Here is a 24302-nt window from a genome sequence, read left to right as displayed (position 1 = left end):
TGTTCATCCAGAGATGGATGTCAACCCTTCAGTTGAACATTCCCATGAGCAGGAAATGTCCAGTCTGATGTCCCTTCAGGATTAAAGGCTATCAATGATTGAAAACACAAATCTGTGTTTGAATGTGCAGTATTATCATTGAGAGCAAATGGGCCCTGTGTTGCTGTAGTGTAGTGGTGTTCATCTTTGCAATAACACATGAATGCTTCCAGTTTAAAACCAGGCAGACACATCCATGCTGCCTTACTATCTGGGAAGGTGTGGCGTTTATCAGTAAAATGAGTGGAATGTGTTATTTAGGGGATGTGTTGGTGTCATGGTATTGTGGCTGGACTGGCGACTTGGAGGCCTCAGTTATGTTTTAGAGAGCTGGCTCCGGATCCCATCACAGCAGATGATGGAATTTGATTTTAGGGGGCTATTGCGGTACAGTAGTATTGTCCCTCCCTTTGAGCCAGAAGGCCTGAGTTAAAGTCCTATCTGGTCCGGAGGTCATAGTCTCACACAGCATAGGCCCTGTGGCCCACTCTGTCTATGACGACCAACAAACACCAAACCACACTAATCCCATTTACCTGCACTTAGTGCATAGCTTGCTATGTGCTGATATTTTAAGTGCTTATCCAGATGCTTTTTAATGTTACAAGTGTACCTGCCTCCACCACTCTCCCAGGCAGCACGTGGTATTTGTAAAAAAAATTCTTTGGATCCCCTCTAAACCCCTTGATCCGCACCATATACTTAGGCCCTCTGATCTTATACATGTCTCCCATGGGGAAGAGATTCTCAAGATCTACTCTAACTATGCCTCCCATCATTTTGGTATATCTCAATCAGATTCCCCCTCAGCCACCTCTGCTCCAAGGAAGACAAGCCCAGGTTATCCAGTCTCTCCTCATAATTGAAACTTTTCATCCCAAACATCCTGGTGAATCACCTCTGCACCATCTCCAGTGCAATCACGTCCTTCTGATAGTGTGGTGGCCAGAACTGCACACAGCATTGCATCTACAGCCTAACAAATGCTACATAAAATTGGAACAAGACATCTTTGCTCCTATATTCTGTGCCCCAGATCTTGAAAGAAAACATTCCACATGCTTTCTTTACCACTCTCTCTATCTGTGCTGATATCTTCTAAGATGTATGGTCCTGATGAAGAGCTTATACCTGAAACGTCCATTCTCCTGCTCCTCGGATACTGCCTGACCTGTTGTGCTTTTCCAGCACTACACTCGAGTGTTGACTTGAAAGCCAAGGCCCCTTTGTTCCTCAGTACTCCCTATCCTTGTGTTAATCCTTCCCTATTAGACCTCCCGAGAATGCATCACCCCACAGTTATCAGGATTAAATTCCATCTGCTGTTGCTCTGCCCAATTTACCAGCTGATCAAGATCAGACTCTCGTCTGAGACCAGCCTCCTCACTATCAACAACACTATCAATTTAAAAAAGACCTGCAGATGTTGGAAGTGAGAAACAAAATCAGAAATTGCTGGAAAATCTCGGCAGGTCGGGCAGAATCTGTGGAGAGAAAGCAAAGTTAATGACTCTGGTCCGGTGACCCTTCTTCAGAACGTTATCCCTGCTTTCTCTTCACAAATGCTGAGTCTATCCAGCAATTTTGGTCTTTGTTAGCACCAATTTTTGTGTCACCTGCAAACTTACTAATCAGACCTTCACATTCACAACCACATCCAAGTTGTTAACGTACATAACAAACAACAAGGGTCCCAGCACCAATCTTAGTACACTGTTGGTCACAGACTTCCAATCACAAAAACAAAACTCCAGCTGACCATTTTGCATTCTATTTGTAAGCTAATGTTGGATCCAGATTGCTAATTGTCGTGGATCCTACAACTCTTACCTTTTGGACAAACCTTCCATATGAAATCTTGTCAAAGACTTGACTGAAGTCCATGCAAACCACATCAACTGGTGTGTTATAACACACTGATAAGAAAATGTATTGGGAGGAAATGGGGATGAGGCATATTCATTAGGACAAATGATGTGATGGATTAATATGAAGAGATGTGGATAAGTTGCAAATGGGAGAGTCTGTGGAGTACTGTCATAGTACTGTCATACAACATTCCAGAGGTCTTGGGGGTCAGTCAAAAAGCTTGTTAACATCATTTAAAGCAGAATGAAGAAAGGGAAAGAGTTATGGGGTGGAAAATAGGAAGACACAGGGTTGAAATACTAGCTGGAGTGGCAAAATGGAGATGTTGGCAGAATGGAAACATGGTTGGATTAATAACCCAACGCCCAGGCTAATGCTCTGAGGATATATACTCAACTCCCACCATGATAGCTTGTGGAATGTAAATTCAACTTTTTTTTTCAAATGTTTGGAATTGAAATGATAATTGTAATAATATCCATAATCAATTGTCACGGAAACCCACTGAAATAAATCCACGGAGTCGGGTATCCCACCATCTAATCAGCCTTTATTTACACGTACATAATCCTTGACACTGACCCAGCTCCCTCAGAGCCAACACTCAGAGTGAGCAGAACCCCCTGACACTCCTGTTTGTATCTGAAAACCAGGGCTCCCCGACAGGACCAGGTTTACAGCCTCACTTAGAGAACTCATATTCTATGAAGTTCCCCCTGTTACAATCACTGTAGCCATCTTGTTCAAGAATTTCCCAAAACATTTAGGGAAGAAAATGAGTCAGGTGTACCCAGTGTGGCCTCGAAGTGACAAGTGGTCAACTTTTAACTTCCCTCTGAAATGGCCTAGTTCAGGGACAATTAAGGATGGGCAACAAACACTGTCAATATCCCATGGCAGAGTTTTTAAAAAGTGGAAAAATAATAATTAATTATTCTATCTTTTTTCCTTCCAACGACACTAAGCCTGGCATTTTGACATGGCCTCCTGATGCTCTGTTACACCAGGAATGCATTTGCTACTGACCATAGATGGCACTTAACAGAAGGCCACATTTTAAACTCTTGGGATTTATTTAATTGGGACAAATTAAAATTAGACAGCACTGTCAATTCTGTACTAATTAGGGTCAATTTGCATCTTCGCTTAGATGACCTGTATGAGAAGTAGAATCATTAACAGTGCAGTAGTGGGGAGTGCTTCATTGAGCTTATCGTTAAGGCACAAAAACAGAAACTTCTGGAGAATTCTTCTTCACAGGTCCTGAAGCTTTAAATCTTCTTCTCTCTCAAAAGATGCTGCCAGACCTGCTGAATTTCTCCAGCACTTTAGGTTTTTGTTTCAGATTTATACCATTCATACTTCTATGTTTTATTTTATTTACTGGAGAATGCGAGAGGGAAACATAAGAAACACTTTGCATCTGACTGTGGTCTATGTGTTCTAGACTGTCGACATCAGGCACTGATAATTGAAAGAAAGCTTTCAATCCCCAGCACTGATGTTACTCGACTAATTAACTCAGAAACTTCAGGCTGATGTGCATTGAGAAGAATGAATGGGGGGAATCACATAGAAACCTACAAACTTCTCACAGGACCAACAGGGTAAATACCAAAAGAATGTTCCCGATGACCACAGAGTTCAGAACCAGTCTTTAAAATACAGAGTAGTCCATTTAGGATTGAGATGAGGAGGTATTTCTTCACCCAGAGAGAGTGGGCCTGTGGAATTCTCTGGTAGAGAAAACAGTTAAGTCAAAACATTGAATGTTTTCAACAAAGGGATGGACATAGTTCTTAGAGTTAAGGGGATTAAAATAGATGCCAGACTACTCAGACCCATTGGCATCATGGTAGCCAACAAACCCACCAACCTACTAAAAAACAGCTAATGAACTTGAAAGACCCTATACAGACAACAAACAAAACTAATGTTATTTACAAAATACTATGCAAGGTCTGTAGCAAATACTACATTGGACAAACAGGCAGAAAACTAGCCACCAGGATACATGAACAGCAGCTAGCCACAAGATGACATGACCCTCTCTCACTAGTATCCTAACACACAGATGAGGAAGGACACCACTTCGATTGGGACAACACATCCATCCAAGGACAAGCCAAACAGAGGCGCGCATGAGAATTCCTAGAAGCATGGCATTCCAACTAGCACTCGATCAACAGACATATCGAATTAGACCCCATCTACCACTCCCTGAGAAAAAATAACAGGAAATGACATCACCACACAAAATGATGTCACCACAGAAAATGACATCACCAACCCGAAGAAACCCTAACATATAAACAGAAAACAGGAATTATCAACTGTGTTTCACCTGGAGGCCCACTGAAGATGTTACCTAGTAGGGTGACAAAACGTCTGGAAATGAACCTTCCAGCTCAGCGAGCAAACCTACATCCAGAACTGCAACCTGAGCTACAAACCTTCTCAAAACTCGCTGGGATCAGAATACATTTGGTGAAAATGGGAACAGGATCATAATCACACGATCAACCATGATCATACTGAGTGGTGAAACAGGCTTCGAAGGCCAAATTGTATACTCCAGTTCAGATTTTTTATATTTCAACAGAAAACTTGACATTGGATAAATATAGCCACAATGGTAATAATTAATACTACTTTCAAACAAAATGGAAAATTTGGATTTTGCAGACAATGTCAAAACAATCTAAGTTATTTTTATCAATCATCTCCACTTGATATAATTCTTCTAGAAGCACAAACATAGAGTTAACAGCAAAACGCTAAAGTTGCCTTTCCTGATATCAGCAATATCCGAAATCCCTCTATAATTTATATTTATAATTGGCACTATTGTCTCATAGTAGGTCAGAATTCTGTTTGCAAAGGTAAACTTTGCATCACTTGGAGTTGAGAATGTTCATTCTCTGAGCATTTGTTTGTATCATTTTTTTTGCCTCATTTTAAGGCACAAATTATAAGAGAGAATCACCAAGAAAGACTGTGTCAATGCACATGAATATTTAACCTACTTGTCAATATGAAATGATCCTATTGCTGCGAAGACTGTTTGCTCAGCGTTCCAAAATATTACATTTGACATTGCATTTCTCAGAGGAATTCTGTTAATCTGTATATTACGGAATAAATAAATAAAAGTGTTTGGTTGCCGAATAATGTTTAGAGATAATGAGAATGGAATGTTAAGTAACATCCACTTTTAATAAAAAATATATGCAACCTTCTACATTTAATATGCGTTGTTTAAATATGAGATAAATGGCCAGGCTTACATTCAAAACTGAAGACTTGACTCTACCATAGTCCTAGAAAAGTTGTATTTTATGCATTAAAACCCGAAGCAAAAGACAGACCCAGTAACACCATCTCTTTTCACAGATCAATGCCTCCCTTGTCTGTTACTAAATTCTTCAAACTCTTCTCAATTACTGCAAACTGTCACGGCAAGATTAATGCTAGTGCAGAACGAACTCAGATTCACACTGATAAACTTGTCTGAGCCAATTACAAAGTGAAGCAGAGTGAGCATGGGTATCACTGTCAGTTCTTAACTCTGGATCCAGGATGCACTTACACGATAATCACAGTGTCAGAGTGATGTGTAACCACTTCATAGCAGCACTGCACTTGCAAGCCATTGATACTTCAACAACACCTTCCAAAGCCAAGATTTCTATCATCTGAAAAGGTCAATTTGCTGATGGGTGGGAACTGCAACAACCGTATGTTCCTTTCCAAAACACATTCCACCCCCATTTGGAACCACATCGCCATTCCTTCAACGTAGCTTGGTCAAAATCCTGGAACTCGCATGTGAATAACATTACATCTTTATCTTTATCAGATAGACTGCAACAGCTCAAGAAGTCAGCTCACCACTATCTTGTCATGGCTGATGGGGGATGGGCAACAAATACTGCCTATAATCTGTAAAACGATTAACAAAAAACACATCTTCTTCTGGAAATTGTTTACTTGGACTTCAGTAAAGCCTTTGACAAGGTTTGACATGGTAGACTAATTAGTGAAGTTAGATCACATGGGATTCAGCGTGAGCTTGCTAATTGGATACAAAATTGGCTTAAGGACAGGAGGCAGAGAGTGATGGTGGACGGTCATTTTTTGGACTGGAGGCCTTGGACCAGCAACGTTCCACCGGAATCATTCTGGGTCCTCTTTTGTTTGTCATTTATTTAAATGATTTCGATGAGAATATAAAAAGCATGGTTAGTGAGTTTGCAGGTGACACCACAATTGATGGGAGAGTGAACAATGAAGAAGGTAGAGATCTTGATCAATTGGGTCAATGGGCTGAAGAGTGGCCAATAGAGTTTAATTTGGATAAATGCAAAGTATTTTGGTAAAATAAACAAAGACAAGACTTATACAATAAACAGTAGGTCTTGGACAGTGTTGTAGAAGAGAGAGAGGCTACACATTCAGGCACATAATTCTTCAAAGTTTGCATCATATATAGATAGAGAGAAGATAAAGGCGGCAGATGCTGGAGAGTCAGAGTTGAAAAGTGTAGCACTGGAAAAGCACAGCAGGTCAGGCAGCATCTGAGGGACAAGAGAATCTATGTTCCGGGCATAAGCCGTTCATCAGGTCATTCCTGATGAAGGATTATGCCCAAAATGTAAACCCTCCTGCTTCTCAGATGCTGCCTGACCTGCTGTGCTTTTCCAGCACCACACTTTTTGACTCACGTATAGATATGTTGGTTAAGATTGCATTTAGCATGCTTGCCTTCATTGTTGAGAACTTTGAGTACAGAAATAGGGACATTATGTTGAGGTTGTACAGGACATTGGTGAGGCCTCTTCTAGAGTACTGTGTCCAGTTCTGGTCTCTCTGTAATTGGAAGGATATTAATAAGCTAGACAGGGTTCAGAAGAGACTTATAAGAATGTTGCCAGGAATGAAGAGTTTGAGTTATAAGGTGAGGCTGGATAGGCTGGGACTTTAGTCACTGGAGTGTTAGAGGTTGGAGAGGTGAACTGACAAAGGTTAATAAAATCACCTTATAGATTAGGTGAATCACAAGTGTCTTTTCCCTAGAGTGGGGGATTTCAAGGCAAGGGGGCATATTTTTAATGTGATTGGAGAAAGATTTTAAAAAGAGATGAACAGATTTTTTTAATACAGTCATTTGTGTGTGGTACAAACTTCCTGACGAAGTGGTGGATGTGGGTACAGTTACAGCATTTTAAAAAAACATTCCGATAAGTATATGAATAAGAAATGTTGGAGGAATATATGTCAATTGCAGGTGGGACTGTTTGGTATGGGATTATGGTCAGCATGGACTGGTTGGACTGTGGGTCTGTTTCCGTGTTGTATGACTCTATGACCGTATTTCCCTCTTCCTGTTCCCACTAAGAACATTACTGATCTAATAGATAGGAAGGGGATGCACAGGCAGATGGAAAATCCTCAGCTGTGATTATTTGTCCTATCCACGCTTTCTTTCCTACCTATTGTCCTGGAAGTAGAGTGAACATTACTTCTGTATAACAACCTGCCCCTTGTGTTTGACCCCAACACTGATTCGGTAAAGCGTACAGATTGGGTGAGGCCATCGGTGGGATGTTACTTCTGATCATCACGATGCCTGTACCACTATAGATCCCTCACTGTCTCTTCTGGTGCAACAGCCACAGTGTGGGTATACGACTGGATAGGCTGACTTCCCCGCTGTAGACAGATTTTCTCTCTCAACCAGCAATGCACAACTGACGACCCATCCACCACACCAATTCACAAACCAGCGAACTGGGTCAGAGTTGGGGTAGACGTGGAGAGCTGGGCAGCAGTCCTGCTTTAGCAGAGATCTATCCCAAAGGGGAGAATTTAACCCTCATCCCAGTGCACCTTCAATTACCTCCTGATTACATGTCAGATTCACACAGACCACAGAAAATAATGGTCACTCCCAAATGAATTTAAGGAACAGCAGCAACTTTAAATCTCACTTGACATCCACAGACTAGTATTAGTGTCAAAGTTTATTGATTCTTGTGCTGCGTATCATTTTGGGAAACATCTACTGTATCTCTTGGGCTTCTTTATGCTCCATATTTCATTATTGTTTTATGATTTGGGCTCAGAACTTGACTCATTAATGTCTCATTGTTCCAAAGATAGCTGTACTGACAGATTGACAGAATAGCGCATCATGTAATCTAATTGGTGCAATAGACTAGATTAAATAGATTGAAGCTTGAAGATCTCATCATTATTTTGTTCTGTTTATCTAACAAAAACAAACTTTTACAAGTAAGCCACACAATGTAGAACTTGGGGCTTTTTGCCTATGCAAAATTAATAAATTATCACTCTCCAAATATACCCATCCTGCAATTTTCTGGGAAAAAAAAGAGAATTTTCTTCGTAGTGCAAAGCAGTAGACTAAAACTGGTGCAGGCAAAGACAGCAAGATTTATGCCTGCACATTGATTTCTAAAGGAATTCCAACCTAACCCTTTTTGTTTTTTCAATTATTTCCACGGGCAAAGTACTGAATGATGGGAACAAGGATCAACATCGAGTGTGTGACACAAAAACAACTAGTTTGCACTCTCACATTATTTCATAGAGTTCGGAATAGAAGCTAGAATTTGAGGATAAATGCTGTACTCTACACAAGAATGGCATCAGAAAGCAAATCACACAACACCAAGGTTTAATTGGAAGCACTAGCATTCGGAGCGCTGCTCCTTCATCAGGAGGTCTCGGAGCAGCGCTCCAAAAGCTAGTGCTTCCAAATAAACCTGTTAGACTGTAACCTAGTGTTGTGTAATCTTTAACTTTGTACACCCCAGTCCAACACCAGGATCTCCAAATCATCAGAAAACAATGCTGCAAGGAAACAGTCACCCTGAAAAATAGCTTCAACAATGTTTACGCATTGCTGTAGATCTTTTGATTGCTGTTTGTAGCAGTGAGAGAAATATGTTCACTTTTGGATTTACATTAAACTGCTAAATCTAGGCTCTGTTCTGATCAAATCTGGGGAAGAAAATTTGACTGAGGTGGCAACTATATTTAAAAGCCCAGAAATGACATTGCTTCATTTAAACAGGTTCCTATACCCAGCCTACCACTCAGTGTCCTCTTGTAATGATCAAATCAATGCCAGTTATATTGATGGCTGGATGTGAATTTGTAAACAGTGGGACATTTAGTACAAGGACCACAGAGAATGTTCACAAAAACAAGTGAGGATTTTTTTTTGTTGTTATTCAGCTCCAATGAGAGAAAATCTGTTTGAATACCTGAGAATCCCAGCGTGCGCCCTCCATGAACAGACCGTGTATGTAGCTCCCTTCACGAGGTGGACCACTGCAGTCCTCACGAGTCTTCTTTGTCACATCGCACTGAAGACACATTTTGTCTAAAGGCCATTCATTCCTCCGAGCCATGGACTGCATGATGGCCGTGAGGAAAGACTGGGGGTTGAAAAAGCCAGCCAGCCACACTGCAGAAGGGATGGCAAAATCAGATGTCCAAGTTTCCAGTTCCTTAATGCGGCCGAGGAGGTCAACAAACCAGTTGGCTAGCCCGGCCATTGATGGATAGGCTCGTTTACTCCAGGAATCTGGTATTTGATCAAAGAAGATGGAACTTAGAAGGTTCTCCATGTCACTTGTCATGGTCAGTTCTCCCTAACAACAAAACAGAAGGAAGGAAAGTTGCAGTGGAAGAGGCTGAGCATCACGTTTATTTTTTGCTTTTATTGTACTTGGCATAAAATTTGGCCAAAAAATAAAACACAATGATGTGAGAGATTGGTTTTGTTAATAATTAAGAATGTCAAGTGTGAGCAGTTGTTTTGATTACCTGAGTCGATTAAACTGAACATTGCATTTCTCAACCTCAAATACACAGAGCTAGGAGGAAGCCTAGGAACCCACTTCCTGTCAGTGCAGCAAAGGAAGAGATAAAATGGTGAGGATGCCTGCAGAGTCATGGTAATCAGGGGAATAGAATTAATTTCTGAAAAAGTGTTGTTCCAGACAGTTTATAAAGGATCGTGCTAGTTAGCTAGCTTTGCTGATCTTCATCAATGGACATGGGGGCCATTGTGCAAAATTCATCCACTGACACAAAGTTAAAACAGCAGCAGAACAGTATACAGGAACCTTTTGAGTAATACCTAGGGAATTTTGGCTGTAACTTTGGCTTTAGCACTAATTTAAAACAGGAGAATTTGATGGTCGACCCACGATACACTCATTCCTCTGCAATCCAGCTTTCGACAGTCTCCAAATATAGACATTTCTAATTGTCCCCTGTAGTCATCTGGTCAATTACTGAGTTGCCTCCTAGTCAGCATAAGCCAGGAAGAGCTAAGCAATCTAGGCCTTGCTCAGCTTTACTGTGATTCAGATAAATTTTAAGAGGTCTTTGACTTTTAAACATAAGTACCTATGGTTTTTAACCTCAATCCAGCAATTTCTGTTTTTTGTTTTTGATTTCTAGTGTCTGCAGTTCTTTCACTTTTCTGTTTAGTGGAGCCTGATATTGTTGGACTCAAACCTTATAATGTCTGAGAGACCACTATCGCCATCCACAAGTATATCCTATCTCACCAGCAGAGGCGAAGGTACAGTGGGATATGGTCAGGAGAGAGTCCTCAACATCGTCTCCATGACCCATAAAGTCTCATGGTATCAGGTTAAATTTGAGTAAGGAAATCTCCTGATGATTACCTCCTGGTGAGGAACAATAAACGTTACTCCATATTGAACACCATTTGGAAGAATCACTGAGGGAGGCACGGGTACAGACTGCACTATGTCTGAGAAATTTCAATGTCCACCATGAAGAGTGGCTCTACTGATCAAACTGGTCAAGTCCTGAAGCATTACTGCTAGAAAGACTCTGCAGCCAGTGGTGAGAGAACCAACAAGAGGCAAAAACATACTTAACTTAATTCTCACCAATCTCCGTATTGCAGATACATCTGTCAATGACAGTAATGGTAAGAATAACCACCGCTAACTCCCACCTTCTCAATGAGAATGTCCTCCATAATATTGTACGGCACTATCACTATGCTAATTGGAATATGTTGCAAACTGATCCCCAACTCAGCACTGGGCATCCATGAAGCACTCTGAGCCATCAACAGCAGCAGAATCATACTCCAACATGGTTTACAAACCTCATGGCCCAGCATATCCCATCAGGAGATCCAGCTGAGGTTCAATGAAGAGTGTTAAAGGGCATGCCAGAAGCAGCACCAGGCATTCCTAAAAATGTGCTGTCAACCTGGTGGAACTACAACCCAGGGTTACTTGTCTGCCACACAGCATAAGCAATAATGATAGAATTAAGCAAGCCTACAACTAGCGGATCAGATCTAAACTCTGTAGTCCTGCCACACCCAGTCATGGTAACAGGGGACAATTAAACAAATAATTGGAGGAGGAGGCTATACAAATATCCCTGTCCTCAATGAGGTGGAAATATAATACATCACTATGAAAGATAAGGCTGAAGCCTTTGCAATAATCTTCAGCCAGAAGATCCCTCCTACCTTGGTTAAACTCTCGTCCATCGGTGAGAAGATACAAAAGTTTGAAAAAAATGCACCAACAGATTTCAGAACAGCTTCTTCCCCACTGTTATCAGACCTTTCATATATTAGAGTTGAGCTTTCACTGCACTTTCTCTGTAACTGTGATACTATATTAGGCATTCTGTTCTATTACCCTGATGTATTTATGTTAGGTATGATTTCTCTGGTTAGCCCACAACACTTTTCACTGTATCTCGGTACGTGTGACAATAATAAATCACATCAAATCAAATTCAGTGAAAATCCATTTTAGCCTCCTCCAGGTGTCACCAACATTACTCCTGTCCCTGTCCAAATGTCTTTTAAATGTTGTAATTTTACCAGCCACCTCCACTTCCTCTGGCAGCTCATTCTATACACGCACCACCCTCTGTGTGAAAAAGTTATTGCTTAGGTCCCTTTTAAATCTTCCCTTCTCACCTGAAACCTGTGCTCTCCAGTTTCAGATTTCCCCACCGTAGGAAAAATGCCTTGACTATTCACCCTATCCACGCCCTTCACGATTTTATAAATCTTTATAAGTTCACCCCTCAGCATGAAAAATTTAAAAAAAAAAATTAATGGATTATTTTTCAGTAATCCCAGGCTGAGAACCTCAAGAAATTAAGAATTTTCATAAATCAGATTTCCTTTCCCCTGCCCATAAATGTAAGTGGTTTAATTTAGCCTCTGGAATGTCCACAAAGTACCTTTAACCCCAAGTCCAACTCCTTAAGTGAGCGCTTAATCTCTGAGGTAAGATTGTTCATTCGCTCACACTCCTGAAAAGCCACGACAACATAGGGAGTCCGCTCCTCTGCCTTGCTCATCAACTCTGCGATGTTAAACTCCTCAGGCAACTTTTCCATCACCTCGTCCAAAGTAGCCTTTACCTGGAAAACAGAAGCAGAGCTGTGAGTATCTCCACATTATCACAAGTTTCTGAAGAAAGGGCTCCCTGGTCACTGCTGAGAATACAGGTTAGCAATGGAAGGAAATATAGTGGGGAGAAAAACTTTGACAGTCCACGGGCAAAATTTAATGACAAGTTTGACGGTAGTCAGGAGCTCATTTGATTAAGCGAAAATGTCGTAGGTGAGCAGCCTGCCATCTTCCTACCTCTATTGTATATGTTGGGACAACCTGTACATATGTATTACAGGGATTCACTTTGCAGGACTGAAACCTAAGCGTAATCCTATTGCAGTTGGAAGACATTCCAGCCTCACCTGCCTTTGATCGGCCAGTCAGAGGTCAGCTGCATTCCAGAAAGTTCTTGGGTGGGGTAAAACAGAAGTGATTGCTCACTTGAGTTGTAGTCCATGTCTCCCAGGGTGCTGTCTCTGATAGTCACTAGGCTGTCCTAGCAATTTGCCCCCTAAAAGCCTGATTGCTTTGTTGGTCTCAAATCCCTTTGCCTGTAGATCTGGGAGTTCCTGTATTTCTCTTCCAGGTTTTTCTTGACGCTTACCACTGTATTTCTGGGTCTGGTCTCTGTTTGCCATCATGAGAGAATATTGGGAGGATTTTCTAGGAGCTCCAGACAGACAAGGGCTGAACACTAGGCTAATGCACAGTCTTAACCTATAATTGGTTACACTGCCTTCTCCCAATAACTCTCAGTCCCATGTCAGATGCCAGCATTATAGCTGCCAAGAATGTGCATCAGGAGCTATGATGACAATATTGATACAATTAGACCTTTATTCCACACAATCTGCTGCTTTCCAAACTCAACAGTAAAGTGTGTGTTATCTTTTTCAAGTTGGCCCCATGGGCAATTCTGAGAAAGTGAGGATTGCAGATGCTGGAGAGTCAAAGTGCGGCAGTGGGATGGAGTGGGATAGTAGATGGGGTGCTAGTCATTTAACAGAGTGCTCACTGTAGACAATTGGGTTTGACAGAGCTTGCATCATTGCTTTTTGGTGTCACTGTGGAACCTACTCATGTTTCTCTCCATTGCATCTTATTCTCAGCTGTCGTTCCTCATTAGCTGCCCTCAGTGGTCTTGCTCACTTGTAACACTACTGAGGTAGAGTGGAGGAAGCTGTGCATTGCATTCATCCCACATTGACGCTGGCTGCAATGTAGAAATATTCTAAACTTCAAAATTAAAAACCTTAACATGTTAAGCTCCAAACTCACCATAAAAAACCCAGATTTTCTTTAATATCATTCCCATTGCATTTGGAATCAACTGCCTTTAGAAAGACCTTGACATTTCATAGGTGCTGCCATTAAATGCGTTCTGTCACCTTAAATGATTCCTGGTTACCTTTTGTACACTGAGCAATTGTGGAAGTGACACTAATTTGCTCCTTGTTTGCACAATACCATGCTATGTGTTAACATTGTCCGATTTTGTTTGACATTAGAATACATCTTTTTGATCATTTCAGCATAATTACAGTAACAGCTAGAGTTTAGCTGCTATCTGGGTTTTTGTCAGAGATATTAAAAGGAGAAAGGGAAAAATAATTTACTCCTCCATATTACATTGCCTGCATGTCCTTCACCCTGTTACTTTTACGTTCTGAATAAATAACAGCTTCCACAAGCAGAATGAATACACTTTGGGCTTAAATATGCCACATTGTCATCAGTGTTTTCAGATTATGAGGCAAAGTTTGATAATTAGCCCCTAATGGTACTGATTACTCAACTGAGTTCAGTGAGAAAATCAGGCCTGACAAAGTGTGTATATTAAAACAAAGATCTACATTTCAACTCCTGTTAAGCAAAGAGATTATTCAATTCAATCTGGTTTCTGCTAAGTATTTCCTGAAATGTTCACATTGCCAGAGCACACTCTCACACATTTATCCCAATCTCAGCTCCCTGACGGGGAAGGCATGAGATTGGAGGATGTAATCTTTGCAGTGGAGAAACATGGAGGAACAGATATTCCTTGTTTTCTGCCTGAATTAACAGCATTGGTTGGTGACCAATGTTTTGGTCTCCATTTTCTGGCCAGAGACAGTTAGTAGACCTTTAACATCAATGCCTCAGGTGCAGGGCAGAGAGCTAGCCCTTCACACACCACTCTGGTTTCTGATCTGATTTCTGGCCTCCAATCCCACCCATTCTTGTCTCCAATCTCCCCAGCCCACCCAATTCCCCTCTCACTGTGACATCCTCTGATCTGCTGGAGGGGAAAATGATCAGAAACCTAAGCGGGGGAGATAGTGGATGATAACAACAGAGGATAAGTGAAGGCCATAGAGGGTGTTTTTTGTGGTCTACTGGGAAATGACTGCAGGTCAGCATAGAAGGTGATTGTAATCCAGTAGCAGGGATGGGAGGAGATCAGATAGTGTGGAAATAGAGTGAGATAGGAGGCAAGACTTCAGGATTCTTGGAGGCCAAAGGCAAAGGGGTTTGTGACTGAAAGTGCAAGGTGAGATCACGGGAGGCTGGGTATAAGATCCGAGTTGGAAAGTGCATGGTGGGGGGGGAGGTAATGGTGTAGATAATGAGGAGGTTAGAAGTTCTCCATTTTATTGTGGGACTCCCAGCAATATTTGAATTCTACCAATGGATTTATGGGTCTTTTATTGGGCATTTCATTTTATTTTGTTGTTTTGTTTTTAACCAAACGATGCCAAAGTTGAATTGTTAAAGCTTACAGTTTTTATCAGGTCAATCAAGTAATCAGTGAGGATATTTTGTGTTTGGAATATGCAGCTGACCGAAAACTTCCTTGATCTGCCTGATAAGAAAGGTGTATGTTCTGAGGTGTCAGGTATGTGAATGGTTATACATATTGGACAGCAGGGATTCCTATGCTCCTATATGCTTCAGAGTTTTGGGTAAACTACAACAGCACTGCAAAGAAGTGGACAAGTATCACATTGGTGCTTTGGCAGAGTCTTTCAAATCTAGCAGTAGAAAATGGTCTAACAGCGGCTTTTTCTCCCAAGCCACCTTGTCCAGCAGCCAATCACTAATCACTCAAAAAATCAGCTTTGCTGGACTGGACACAACGTTTGTTTTCCTGACACCTGACTCCCCAACTCGACCTCGGAAATCAGTTGGTGCAAAACACTCCCAGGAGGCCACCGGAACTGCTTCAGGGATGTCCTCAAAGCACCTCTGAGGAGGTTACATATCCTCACCAGCTCATAGGAGATCCTGGCTTGTGACTAACCCAAAATGAAGGTAGCTCATTCAGGATGGCACCAAACATATTGAGAAACCACATTGAAAAAGAGCAGGGGTGAAGTTAGAAGCATAGAAACATAGAAAGTAGGAGCAGGAGCTGTTAGGGTCCCTTTTTTGGCATAGTGAGAGACCTGGGTTCAAGTCCCATCTGCTCCAGAGGTGTGTAGTAACAGCTCTAAAAAGGTTGATGAGAAAAATAGGTTTTTAAAAGAAAGGAGGAATAGGCCATTCACCCCTTTGAGCCTGCCCTACCATTCAAAATGATCATGGCTCATTATCCAATTTAATACACTGTTCCTGCTTTCTCCCCATAATATTTAGCCCTAAGAACTATATCTATTTCCTTATTGAAAACATTCAATGTTTTGGCTTTAACAGCTTTCTGTGGCAGATAATTCCACAGGCTCACCAATCGCTGGGTGAATTAATTTCTCCCCATCTCAATCCAAAATACCCATCACATGTCCTTGGTTTTGGGCTCCTCGGTCATCTGAAACATTCTTCTGGCCTTTACCTGGTGTAATCTTTGAGAATTTAACAAGCTTCTTTGAGATTTATCCCCTCACACTTCTAAACTGCACTAAAAATAATCCTGACTGATCCAGTCTCTCTTCATACATCAACCCTGCCATTCCAAGAATCAGGTCAGGCAGCATCCAGGGAACAGGAGAATCGACGTTTCGGGCATAAGCCCTTCTTCAGGCTTATGCCCGAAACATCGATTCTCCTGTTCCCTGGATGCTGCCTGACCTGCTGCGCTTTTCCAGCAACACATTTCCAGCTCTGATCTCCAGCATCTGCAGACCTCACTTTCTCCCCATTCCAAGAATCAGTCAGGAAAACTTTTGTTGCACTCCCTGTGAAGCCAGACCATCTTTTCTCAGTTAAGGAAAGCAGACCACCAAACAATATTCCAGGTATGGTCTCACCAAGACCCTGTACAACTGCAGCAAGATATCCCTGCTACTGTACTCAAATACTCTTGCCCTGAAAGTCAACATACCATTCGCATTCTTTACCACCTGCTGCACCTGCATGCTTACCTTCAGTGACTAGTGTGCAAAGACACCTTGGTCTTGTTTCACCTCCTCCTTTCCCAATCTATTGTTCAGTTTTTACAGCCGAAGTGAGGTACCTTCACATTTATCCACGTTATACTCTATCTGGCACGAATGTGACTATTGACTCACTCAAATCACATAGAAGTATCTCTGCATCCTCCTTACAGTTTACCCTCCCAGCCAGCTTTGTGTTGTAATTGAATCCTTGGCGAAAGGCCACCGCCAAACAATCCATCCACCAAGCTCTTCAAGCACTACCTTATCCATATATGACAGAATTCACAGATCACACATTGGACTTGTTAGGCATCAGAGAGTGCACTGGACCAGACTACAATCTCATCATCCTCGATCTCGAGGGACTTTGTGAGAAGCAAAGGTACAGCTGATTGAATCAGTTATATATGAGAAACAAGCCTGTACTGTTCATGATCTGTGAGTTCCTACGACTGCAGGTGCACACAAACACAGACAGACCGTCAGACAGACAGACACACACCTCTCCAAGGAATGTAACCTCTGCAGAATTCAATTTTACCAATTACACTGAGAGCACGCCTGCTGATGTCCTCCAGCACTGCCCTTATTGGAGACTGTAGGATCAATAGGAGAACACTTCATTTACACGAGGTTGGCAAGCACATGTGCCACAGCGGACACATCTTGTGTGACAAAAAATGGAAGTCCAATGACAGCCAACAATGGGAGGGGCACTGAATTTCAGCACTTCTCTGCCACCCCACTCCCTAGTAGCTCCTTCAAAACCCAGCCTCTTGCATAAGGCTGCTCCAAATATTTTGATAAATGCCTATCCTGGGAGTACAATATCTTAACTCTCCTGGTCTTCTCTTCCCTTCTCCTGAGCCTGTTTTCATTCATTTGAAAGCTAGTGCATACTGGCATTGGGAGCTCCAATTCCAGGCAATTTGGTGTCACTAGTCCTGCAAGAAGTGTTACCATATGAGGTCAGTGGAACCCTTAATGAAATATGATACCGTCATTGCCTGTAGGTCTTGTAAATGAGACATGGCATTCTCTCCTCTCTATCCATCTTAAAGCAAACCCGGTGCTGAATAAAAAGCTTCCTGTCTTTGATTATCATATTGAAGATATTTTCAGGCATAAAGCAATAGAAGCAAGCTCTGGGCATAGCGCAGATTAAAGAAACTGAAGAAAAAGTCTTTCAATTTTCTTTGTTTTACAACGATCTCTGGGACTTTATTATAAGGATTCATTACCTTGTTTTCATACCAGCAGGCAATTAAACTGCATTGGCATCTGCCGGTTCTCTTTACAGGAATTCAAATATAAAATTTCGACAAAACATTGGTGTAATAGGCACCAAAAATGTGTGCCCAATCAGGTTCATTCTATAATGAGCTGAATTTCTAAATACTTAGGTCATTAACATTCATTGGAAGAACTGTGCAGTGGTCAGAGATATATATACTTGCTAAAGCAGTATAATCACTGAATTCAGCAAACAGATCACTGTGGATTGATGATATTACGGTTGAAAGAGATGGCACTTTCCCCAAAATTTGCCTTATGCTATTCATCAAAACGTATCAAGGCTTGTGTAATGTTCCCCAGGGAATTGACATTTGTCACTGGGCATGAAAACTATTTATACACAATGTTTGCACTGCCCTGTGGATAATCACATCTAGAAACAAAGAGAATCAGGAACTTAAAAAAGAGACTGATGAGTTGAATTTGCTGAGGACTGGAGTTTATTAACTGTAACAATTTCACCCAAAGGAATGGTTAATGATTAGTTTGGCTCATTATTTCTTCAAGGGATTGTAACCTGAAAGAATAATAATGATGAAGGTCAGGACATATGAAAATCAAGTCTCAAATTAACCCCCTAGCCACTACTGCCCATAAAACATTTTGTCCTTCACACATTGGAAATGCAATACAACTTCAAATCTAAGCCATAGGCCTCAAGTGGATTGAAGAGTTTTCATAGCGGAATATATTAAAAGGAAAATATATAAACCCATTAGGAGATCTTCCAAGTACACTCGATGAGCAGATATAATTGAGATGGCACATCAGTTCCCAGCTGCTCATTCACTTCTGCATCCTATTTGCTACCTGCTTCTGCACCTCAGCTAAGTCCTTGCTCAACTCACTGCCAAGAGGGCATTCTACACCTAGGTCTCTCTCCAACTCATGCTCTGATTAAGCCCTTGACCTTTAATAAGCATTACCTTGTGCTGATGATGTGGCACTTGTGCTGATGATATATGAAAAATTCTCTTTTCATAATGGCTGAGCAAATATGGAATCATAATCCATTATTCTCTGTTCTGTGGTATCAGAAAGCTCTGAATCTGCTTAGATATCATGAGAGACGTTGCTGACATAATAAATTCTGACCATGTACCAAACACACACTTTTTGCTCTTGTCTAAAGACAAATGAACATTATTTACCACTCCGTACATTACTAATAATGTTGAATCAGTGGAACAAAATCCATACATTGATTGCCAATCATTGTTCTATATAACCATTTCCTATCCATACTCCATTTATGATAACATACACTCACTGTAAACCTATATATCCTATTACCATTTCAGTAACATTTGTTGCATCAGCCAACAGGTAGAACCAAATCATATTTTACCTAAAAATCTCATATTTTCAATTTTGATTAAGTTTGTTCTTTCGCTTAGATTTTTAGTCATTCATGAAAATGGAACATCCCAAAAACATTTACAGATAAAACATTTGGGAACATATCCAATCTTCCATTCATAGAGCAAGCGACTGACTGAATCATAGGGGAAACAATAGGGATCTAGTTACACTAGTACTAATAGTCTCAATTTAGAGGGATAAATGCAGAAAAACTCAAAATATTCAACAGGTTGGGCGGCAACTCTGGATAGAGAAATAAGAACGATATTCTATCCGAACTGGAAAAAGTTAGGAAATGTTAGAGGTTTCAAGCCACTGAAAGGCAGGAGGGTGGAAATAGAAGAAAAGGGAAGACCTGTGACAGGGCAAAAGATGGGAGAGATTAAACAACAAAAATGTTGCTTGCATAGGGCCAAAGAGAGTGGCAATGGGAGAGTGAAGGGACAGAAGACATGTCTAGAGTATGTGAGCTGCATAATAACGAACAGGTGCAGTCTGAGGTTAGAAAAAGCAAGAGGAAGATCAAAGCATGCAAAGTAAAGGAGGCAAAGGTTACAGACTGAAATTGACAAACACAATGTTGAGTGTGGAAGTACGTTACACATTTAATTGAAAGGTAGGTGTTGTTCCTCAGGCCTGTGTTAAGTTTCACTAGAGTAGTGAAGTGTAGCAGACCAAGGCCAGGAAGGTCAGTATGAAGGCATGGCGCAGAATTAAAATGAGCAGAAACTCAAGATCGTGCTTGCAGACTGAACATTCCTTGTCCCTTTCTTACTCCCTTTGTCCCAGTACCACTAAAGCCTTTGTCATTTAATGCCTACTATCACAGGTCTGCCCTGGGTCTGCCCTATCACAGAGCTTCTCCTTTCATGACTTTTCCTCTTTATCCCCAGTCCACCTGGATAAAAGCTATTACATTTCTAACATTACCCAATTCTAATGAAGGCTTATTGACCTGAAATGTTAACTCTCCTATCTCCACAGATGCTGCCTGACCTGAACATTTCCAACATTTTCTGATTTTATTTCAGATTTTCCATTATATTAGTTTATTAAACTATGAAATTAATGCTTAACTGAACCTCAGTGCACAATATTAAATGCAAAATGACCTTTTCCCTAGTTAGATCCAGGAAACTGCCACAAACACATTCTACAAACAAATACACAGTCTAAATACTGTAATCTTTGTCAGTTGGATTGATTCAGTCTTTATTATGATTAAAGTTCCCCACAGCTATCACATTGCTTTTGTCAAAAGCTCCAGTGATTTCTTGTTAAACACGCTCTCTCCAATGTTATAATGACAATTAGGGGGCCAGATGGGGGATTTCAAGATTAAGGCACACATATTTAAGGTGTGAAGAAAAAGATTTTAAAAAGGCATGAGGGGGCAAATATTTTGCAGAGGGGCTGGTTCTCATGTGGAATGAACTTGCAGAGAAAGTGGTGGATGTGACACCATTAAAACATTCAAAAGGCATTTGAACAAGTACATGAATAAGAAAGGCTCAGAGGGACATGGGGTAAAAACAATGACCGCAGATGCTGGAAACCAGACACTGGATCAGTGGTGCTGGAAGAGCACAGCAATTCAGGCAGCATCCGACGAGCAGCAAAATCGACGTTTCGGGCAAAAGCCCTTCATCAGGAATAAAGGCAGAGAGCCTGAAGCGTGGAGAGATAAGCTAGAGGAGGGTGGGGGTGGGGAGAGAGTAGCATAGAGTACAATAGGTTAGTGGAACCTCCCCCACTGACCTATTGTACTCTATGCTACTCTCTCCCCACCCCCACCCTCCTCTAGCTTATCTCTCCACGCTTCAGGCTCTCTGCCTTTATTCCTGATGAAGGGCTTTTGCTCAAAACGTCGATTTTCCTGCTCGTCGGATGCTGCCTGAATTGCTGTGCTCTTCCAGCACCACTGATCCAGAATCAGAGGGATATGGGCCAGGAGTGGTCAGGTGGGACTAGTTTGCTTTGGGATTATGGTTGGCATGGACTGGATGCTCCGAAGGGTCTGTTTCCGTGCTGTATGACTCTTTAACAATTCCTACAGCCTTTTCTGACTATTGCTATTCCTAATCTTGCAGGGTCAGCTGTGATAGGACTGGGGGGTGGGGAAGGAACCAGGTCCTTTGCCAGAAGCAGCATCGAGATCTATGATTTCTACCTCAGTCCTGTGTGGGAGGTTAGCCAGTAACTTGAAACATTTCAATCAGGAAAACAGGTTTGAGTGCTTCTCACAGACAGTCATAGAGTGTCCTAGAATTTTTCTAGTATGGAGAAAAAAAACCTTCAGCCCCATACTGTCATCAAACATTGATACAGTCTAATTACATTTCCCAGCACTTCACCTATAATCCTGTATGCTATGGTGTTTCAACTTGGAGATAGTGAGGACTGCTGATGCTGGAGAGTCAGAGTCACAAAAGTGTGCGGATGGAAAAGCACAGCAAGTCAGGCAGCATCAGAGGAGCAAGTGAGTCAATGTTTCGGGCATAACCCTTCTTCAGGACTGGGGAGGGGAATGGGGCTGAGAGATAAATGGGGGAGCTAGCGAAAAGGTAGGTGGGAGGTGATAGTGATAGATCAATGGGAAATGTGGAGCAGATAGTTGGGAAGGAACTTGGACAGGTAGGTCAGGTCAATAGGGCAGAGCTGAGTCAGAGGGTTAGATCTAGGATGGGGTGTGAGGAGTGGACATTTGGAAACTGGTGAATTCAATGTTTAGGCCATTTGGTTATAGGCTCCTGAGGATGATGTATTCATCCTCCAGTTTGTAGATGGCCTTGTTTGAGCAGTGGAGGAGGCCCAGAATGGATATGAGCTCAGGGGAATGGGAGGGGGAGTTGAAATAGATGGCCATAGGAAGGTGGGGTTGGTTGGTGCGTACGAAGCAGAGATGTTCCCTGAACCATTCTGAGAGTTTGCGCTCAGTCTCTCTGATATAGAGGAGACCCTATCAAGAGCACCGGATATAATAAATGAGGTCCGAGAATATACAAGTAAATCTCTGCTGGATTTGGAATGATCTTTTGAGGCCTTGGATGGAGGTGAGAGGTGGGATGGGATATGGGAACAGGTTTTTGCACCTCTTATGATGGCAGGGGAAGGTGCTAGATGTGGAGAGGGGGTTGGTAGGAAGTGTGGACCTAACGATGGAGTCGCAGAGGGAACAGTCCCTACGGAATGCAGATGGGATGGGGAGGGGAATACATTTTTGGTAGTGGGGTCTGACAGCCGGCTAAAATTGTGGAGGATGATACACTGCATTTGGATGTTAGTGGTGTGGAATGTGAGGAACAGGGGGATTCTAATCTTGTTAAGGTGGGGGAGGGGGTAGGGATTCAAGAGCGGAGGTGTTGGAAATGGAGGAGATGTGATTAAGGGCATTGTTGATCACAGGGGTGGGAAAATTACAGTCCTTGAAGTAGGACAACATCTGGGATGTCCTGGGATGTTAACTACTCACCCAATGCTTCCTAAACATCAGGAGGACCCCTGTCCCTCCCACCCTTTTCAGCAGTGAGTTCTGGATACTCACTATTGTCTGGGTGAATTTTCCTCCTCAAATTTCCTCTAAACCAGCTGGTTACTGACCCCTTTAACAAGGGAATATTTTCCCTGTCCACCTTGTCCATGCACTGTAACTTTGTACCCCTCAAACAGATCCTCCTTCAACCTTCTCGGCTCTAATGTAAACAGCCCCAGCTTGTCTCGTCTCTCTCCCTAGCTCAATTGCTCCAGCCCAGGCAACGTTTCAGTGAATCGTTTCTGCATCCTCTCTAGCACAACCACATGCTTCTTGTAGTGCAATTAGTTGAAATCCTCTCAAAGCAGATGTTAAAGTTTGTCAAAAGTTGGATTCCAGTCTGACAGCAGTGGGGCAGCTGGAGGTTTTGAGATGGGCGGTGGAAAGATGGACCTCATTGTCATCAGTATACAGGTCTAGGAGGGAAAGGTCTCCAAATTTCCATTGATCTTCCTTGCAACAACCCATCAGGATGAGAGTGGGTAAGAAATGTCAAATCATTCCGACTACATGGGCACTGGAAAGCTGGTTCCTTCACAAACGAGGCCGCACAGACTCCACGAAAATAAAACAAAGAACTGCGGAGGCTGAGGATCCAAAACAAAAACACAAATTGCTGGAGAGACTCAGCAGGTCTGGCAGCATCTGTGGAGAGAAAGTAGAGTTAACGTTTTGAGTCCAGTGATCCTTCTTCTGAACTGGAACATGAACTCCAGTTTCTGTCCACAGATGCCAACAGACCTGATGAGTTTCTCCAGTCTTTATTCCAGTTAGACACAGCCTTTAATCAAATGATAAATTAACAAGTGTTAACTTCAATTTGTATCTGACATGACAATAACTAGCTGGTAAATTAATCAATCAGCAGAGATCTCTGGGAAGTACAATTTTACTCCTTAAACTTCTTCATTACCTTTTCTTCTCGTGTGGTCGCTCCCCCTTCTCTTCCGCTGCTGTCCCTGGGCTGCATTTCCAGCACAGTACGGAAGAGCTTCTCTGAGGTTAGTGTCAGGAACCCAATCTCTGCATTTGGGTGGAGACCATACAGGTAGGGAGATTCAGGTGGAAGCAAATCATCAATGTACTGTCAACGAAAAGAAACGGGTAAACGAAAAATACACATCTGAATTAAAGGGCTATACTTTGACTGTATAAATGCAATACTTTTTTTAAAGGAGTAGGTTTCTCACATCAGATGTAGAGAGGAGCATGCTTGTGGTTTAAATGCTGAACTGAAATGGTTTTGGTCTAATTGGTCTAATCTTTGCAGTTCTAACTATGTATATCTTGATGGGATACTCCACCTATCCATTTAAGCAAGATTTTCAGATTGACAGCTCTTCACAACCTTCCAACCTGTTTTCAGTTGTGTCACCAAATTTATAAGAATGCTTTAATTCTTACA

The 24302-nt window shown here is 41.9% G+C and overlaps 1 protein-coding gene across 3 annotated transcripts in view; it reads right to left on the bottom strand.

The window, feature by feature from the left end:
* Positions 1 to 24302, bottom strand: part of LOC122562034 (dynein axonemal heavy chain 9-like) — a 508505-nt gene that overhangs the window by 25701 nt on the left and 458502 nt on the right. For all 3 annotated transcript variants that reach the window (XM_043714478.1, XM_043714476.1, XM_043714477.1), the window contains 3 exons: positions 23811 to 23981; positions 12199 to 12381; positions 9201 to 9590 (listed from right to left, as the gene is read on the bottom strand). In XM_043714478.1, the coding sequence (XP_043570413.1) occupies positions 9201 to 9590; positions 12199 to 12381; positions 23811 to 23981 (744 nt within the window). The remainder of the gene's footprint in view (positions 1 to 9200; positions 9591 to 12198; positions 12382 to 23810; positions 23982 to 24302) is intronic.

Source organism: Chiloscyllium plagiosum, chromosome 24 (genome assembly GCF_004010195.1).
Source record: "Chiloscyllium plagiosum isolate BGI_BamShark_2017 chromosome 24, ASM401019v2, whole genome shotgun sequence".
Taxonomy (NCBI): domain Eukaryota; kingdom Metazoa; phylum Chordata; class Chondrichthyes; order Orectolobiformes; family Hemiscylliidae; genus Chiloscyllium; species Chiloscyllium plagiosum.
Note: the sequence above shows the minus strand (reverse complement) of the source record. Positions and strands in the feature narration are given on the sequence as shown.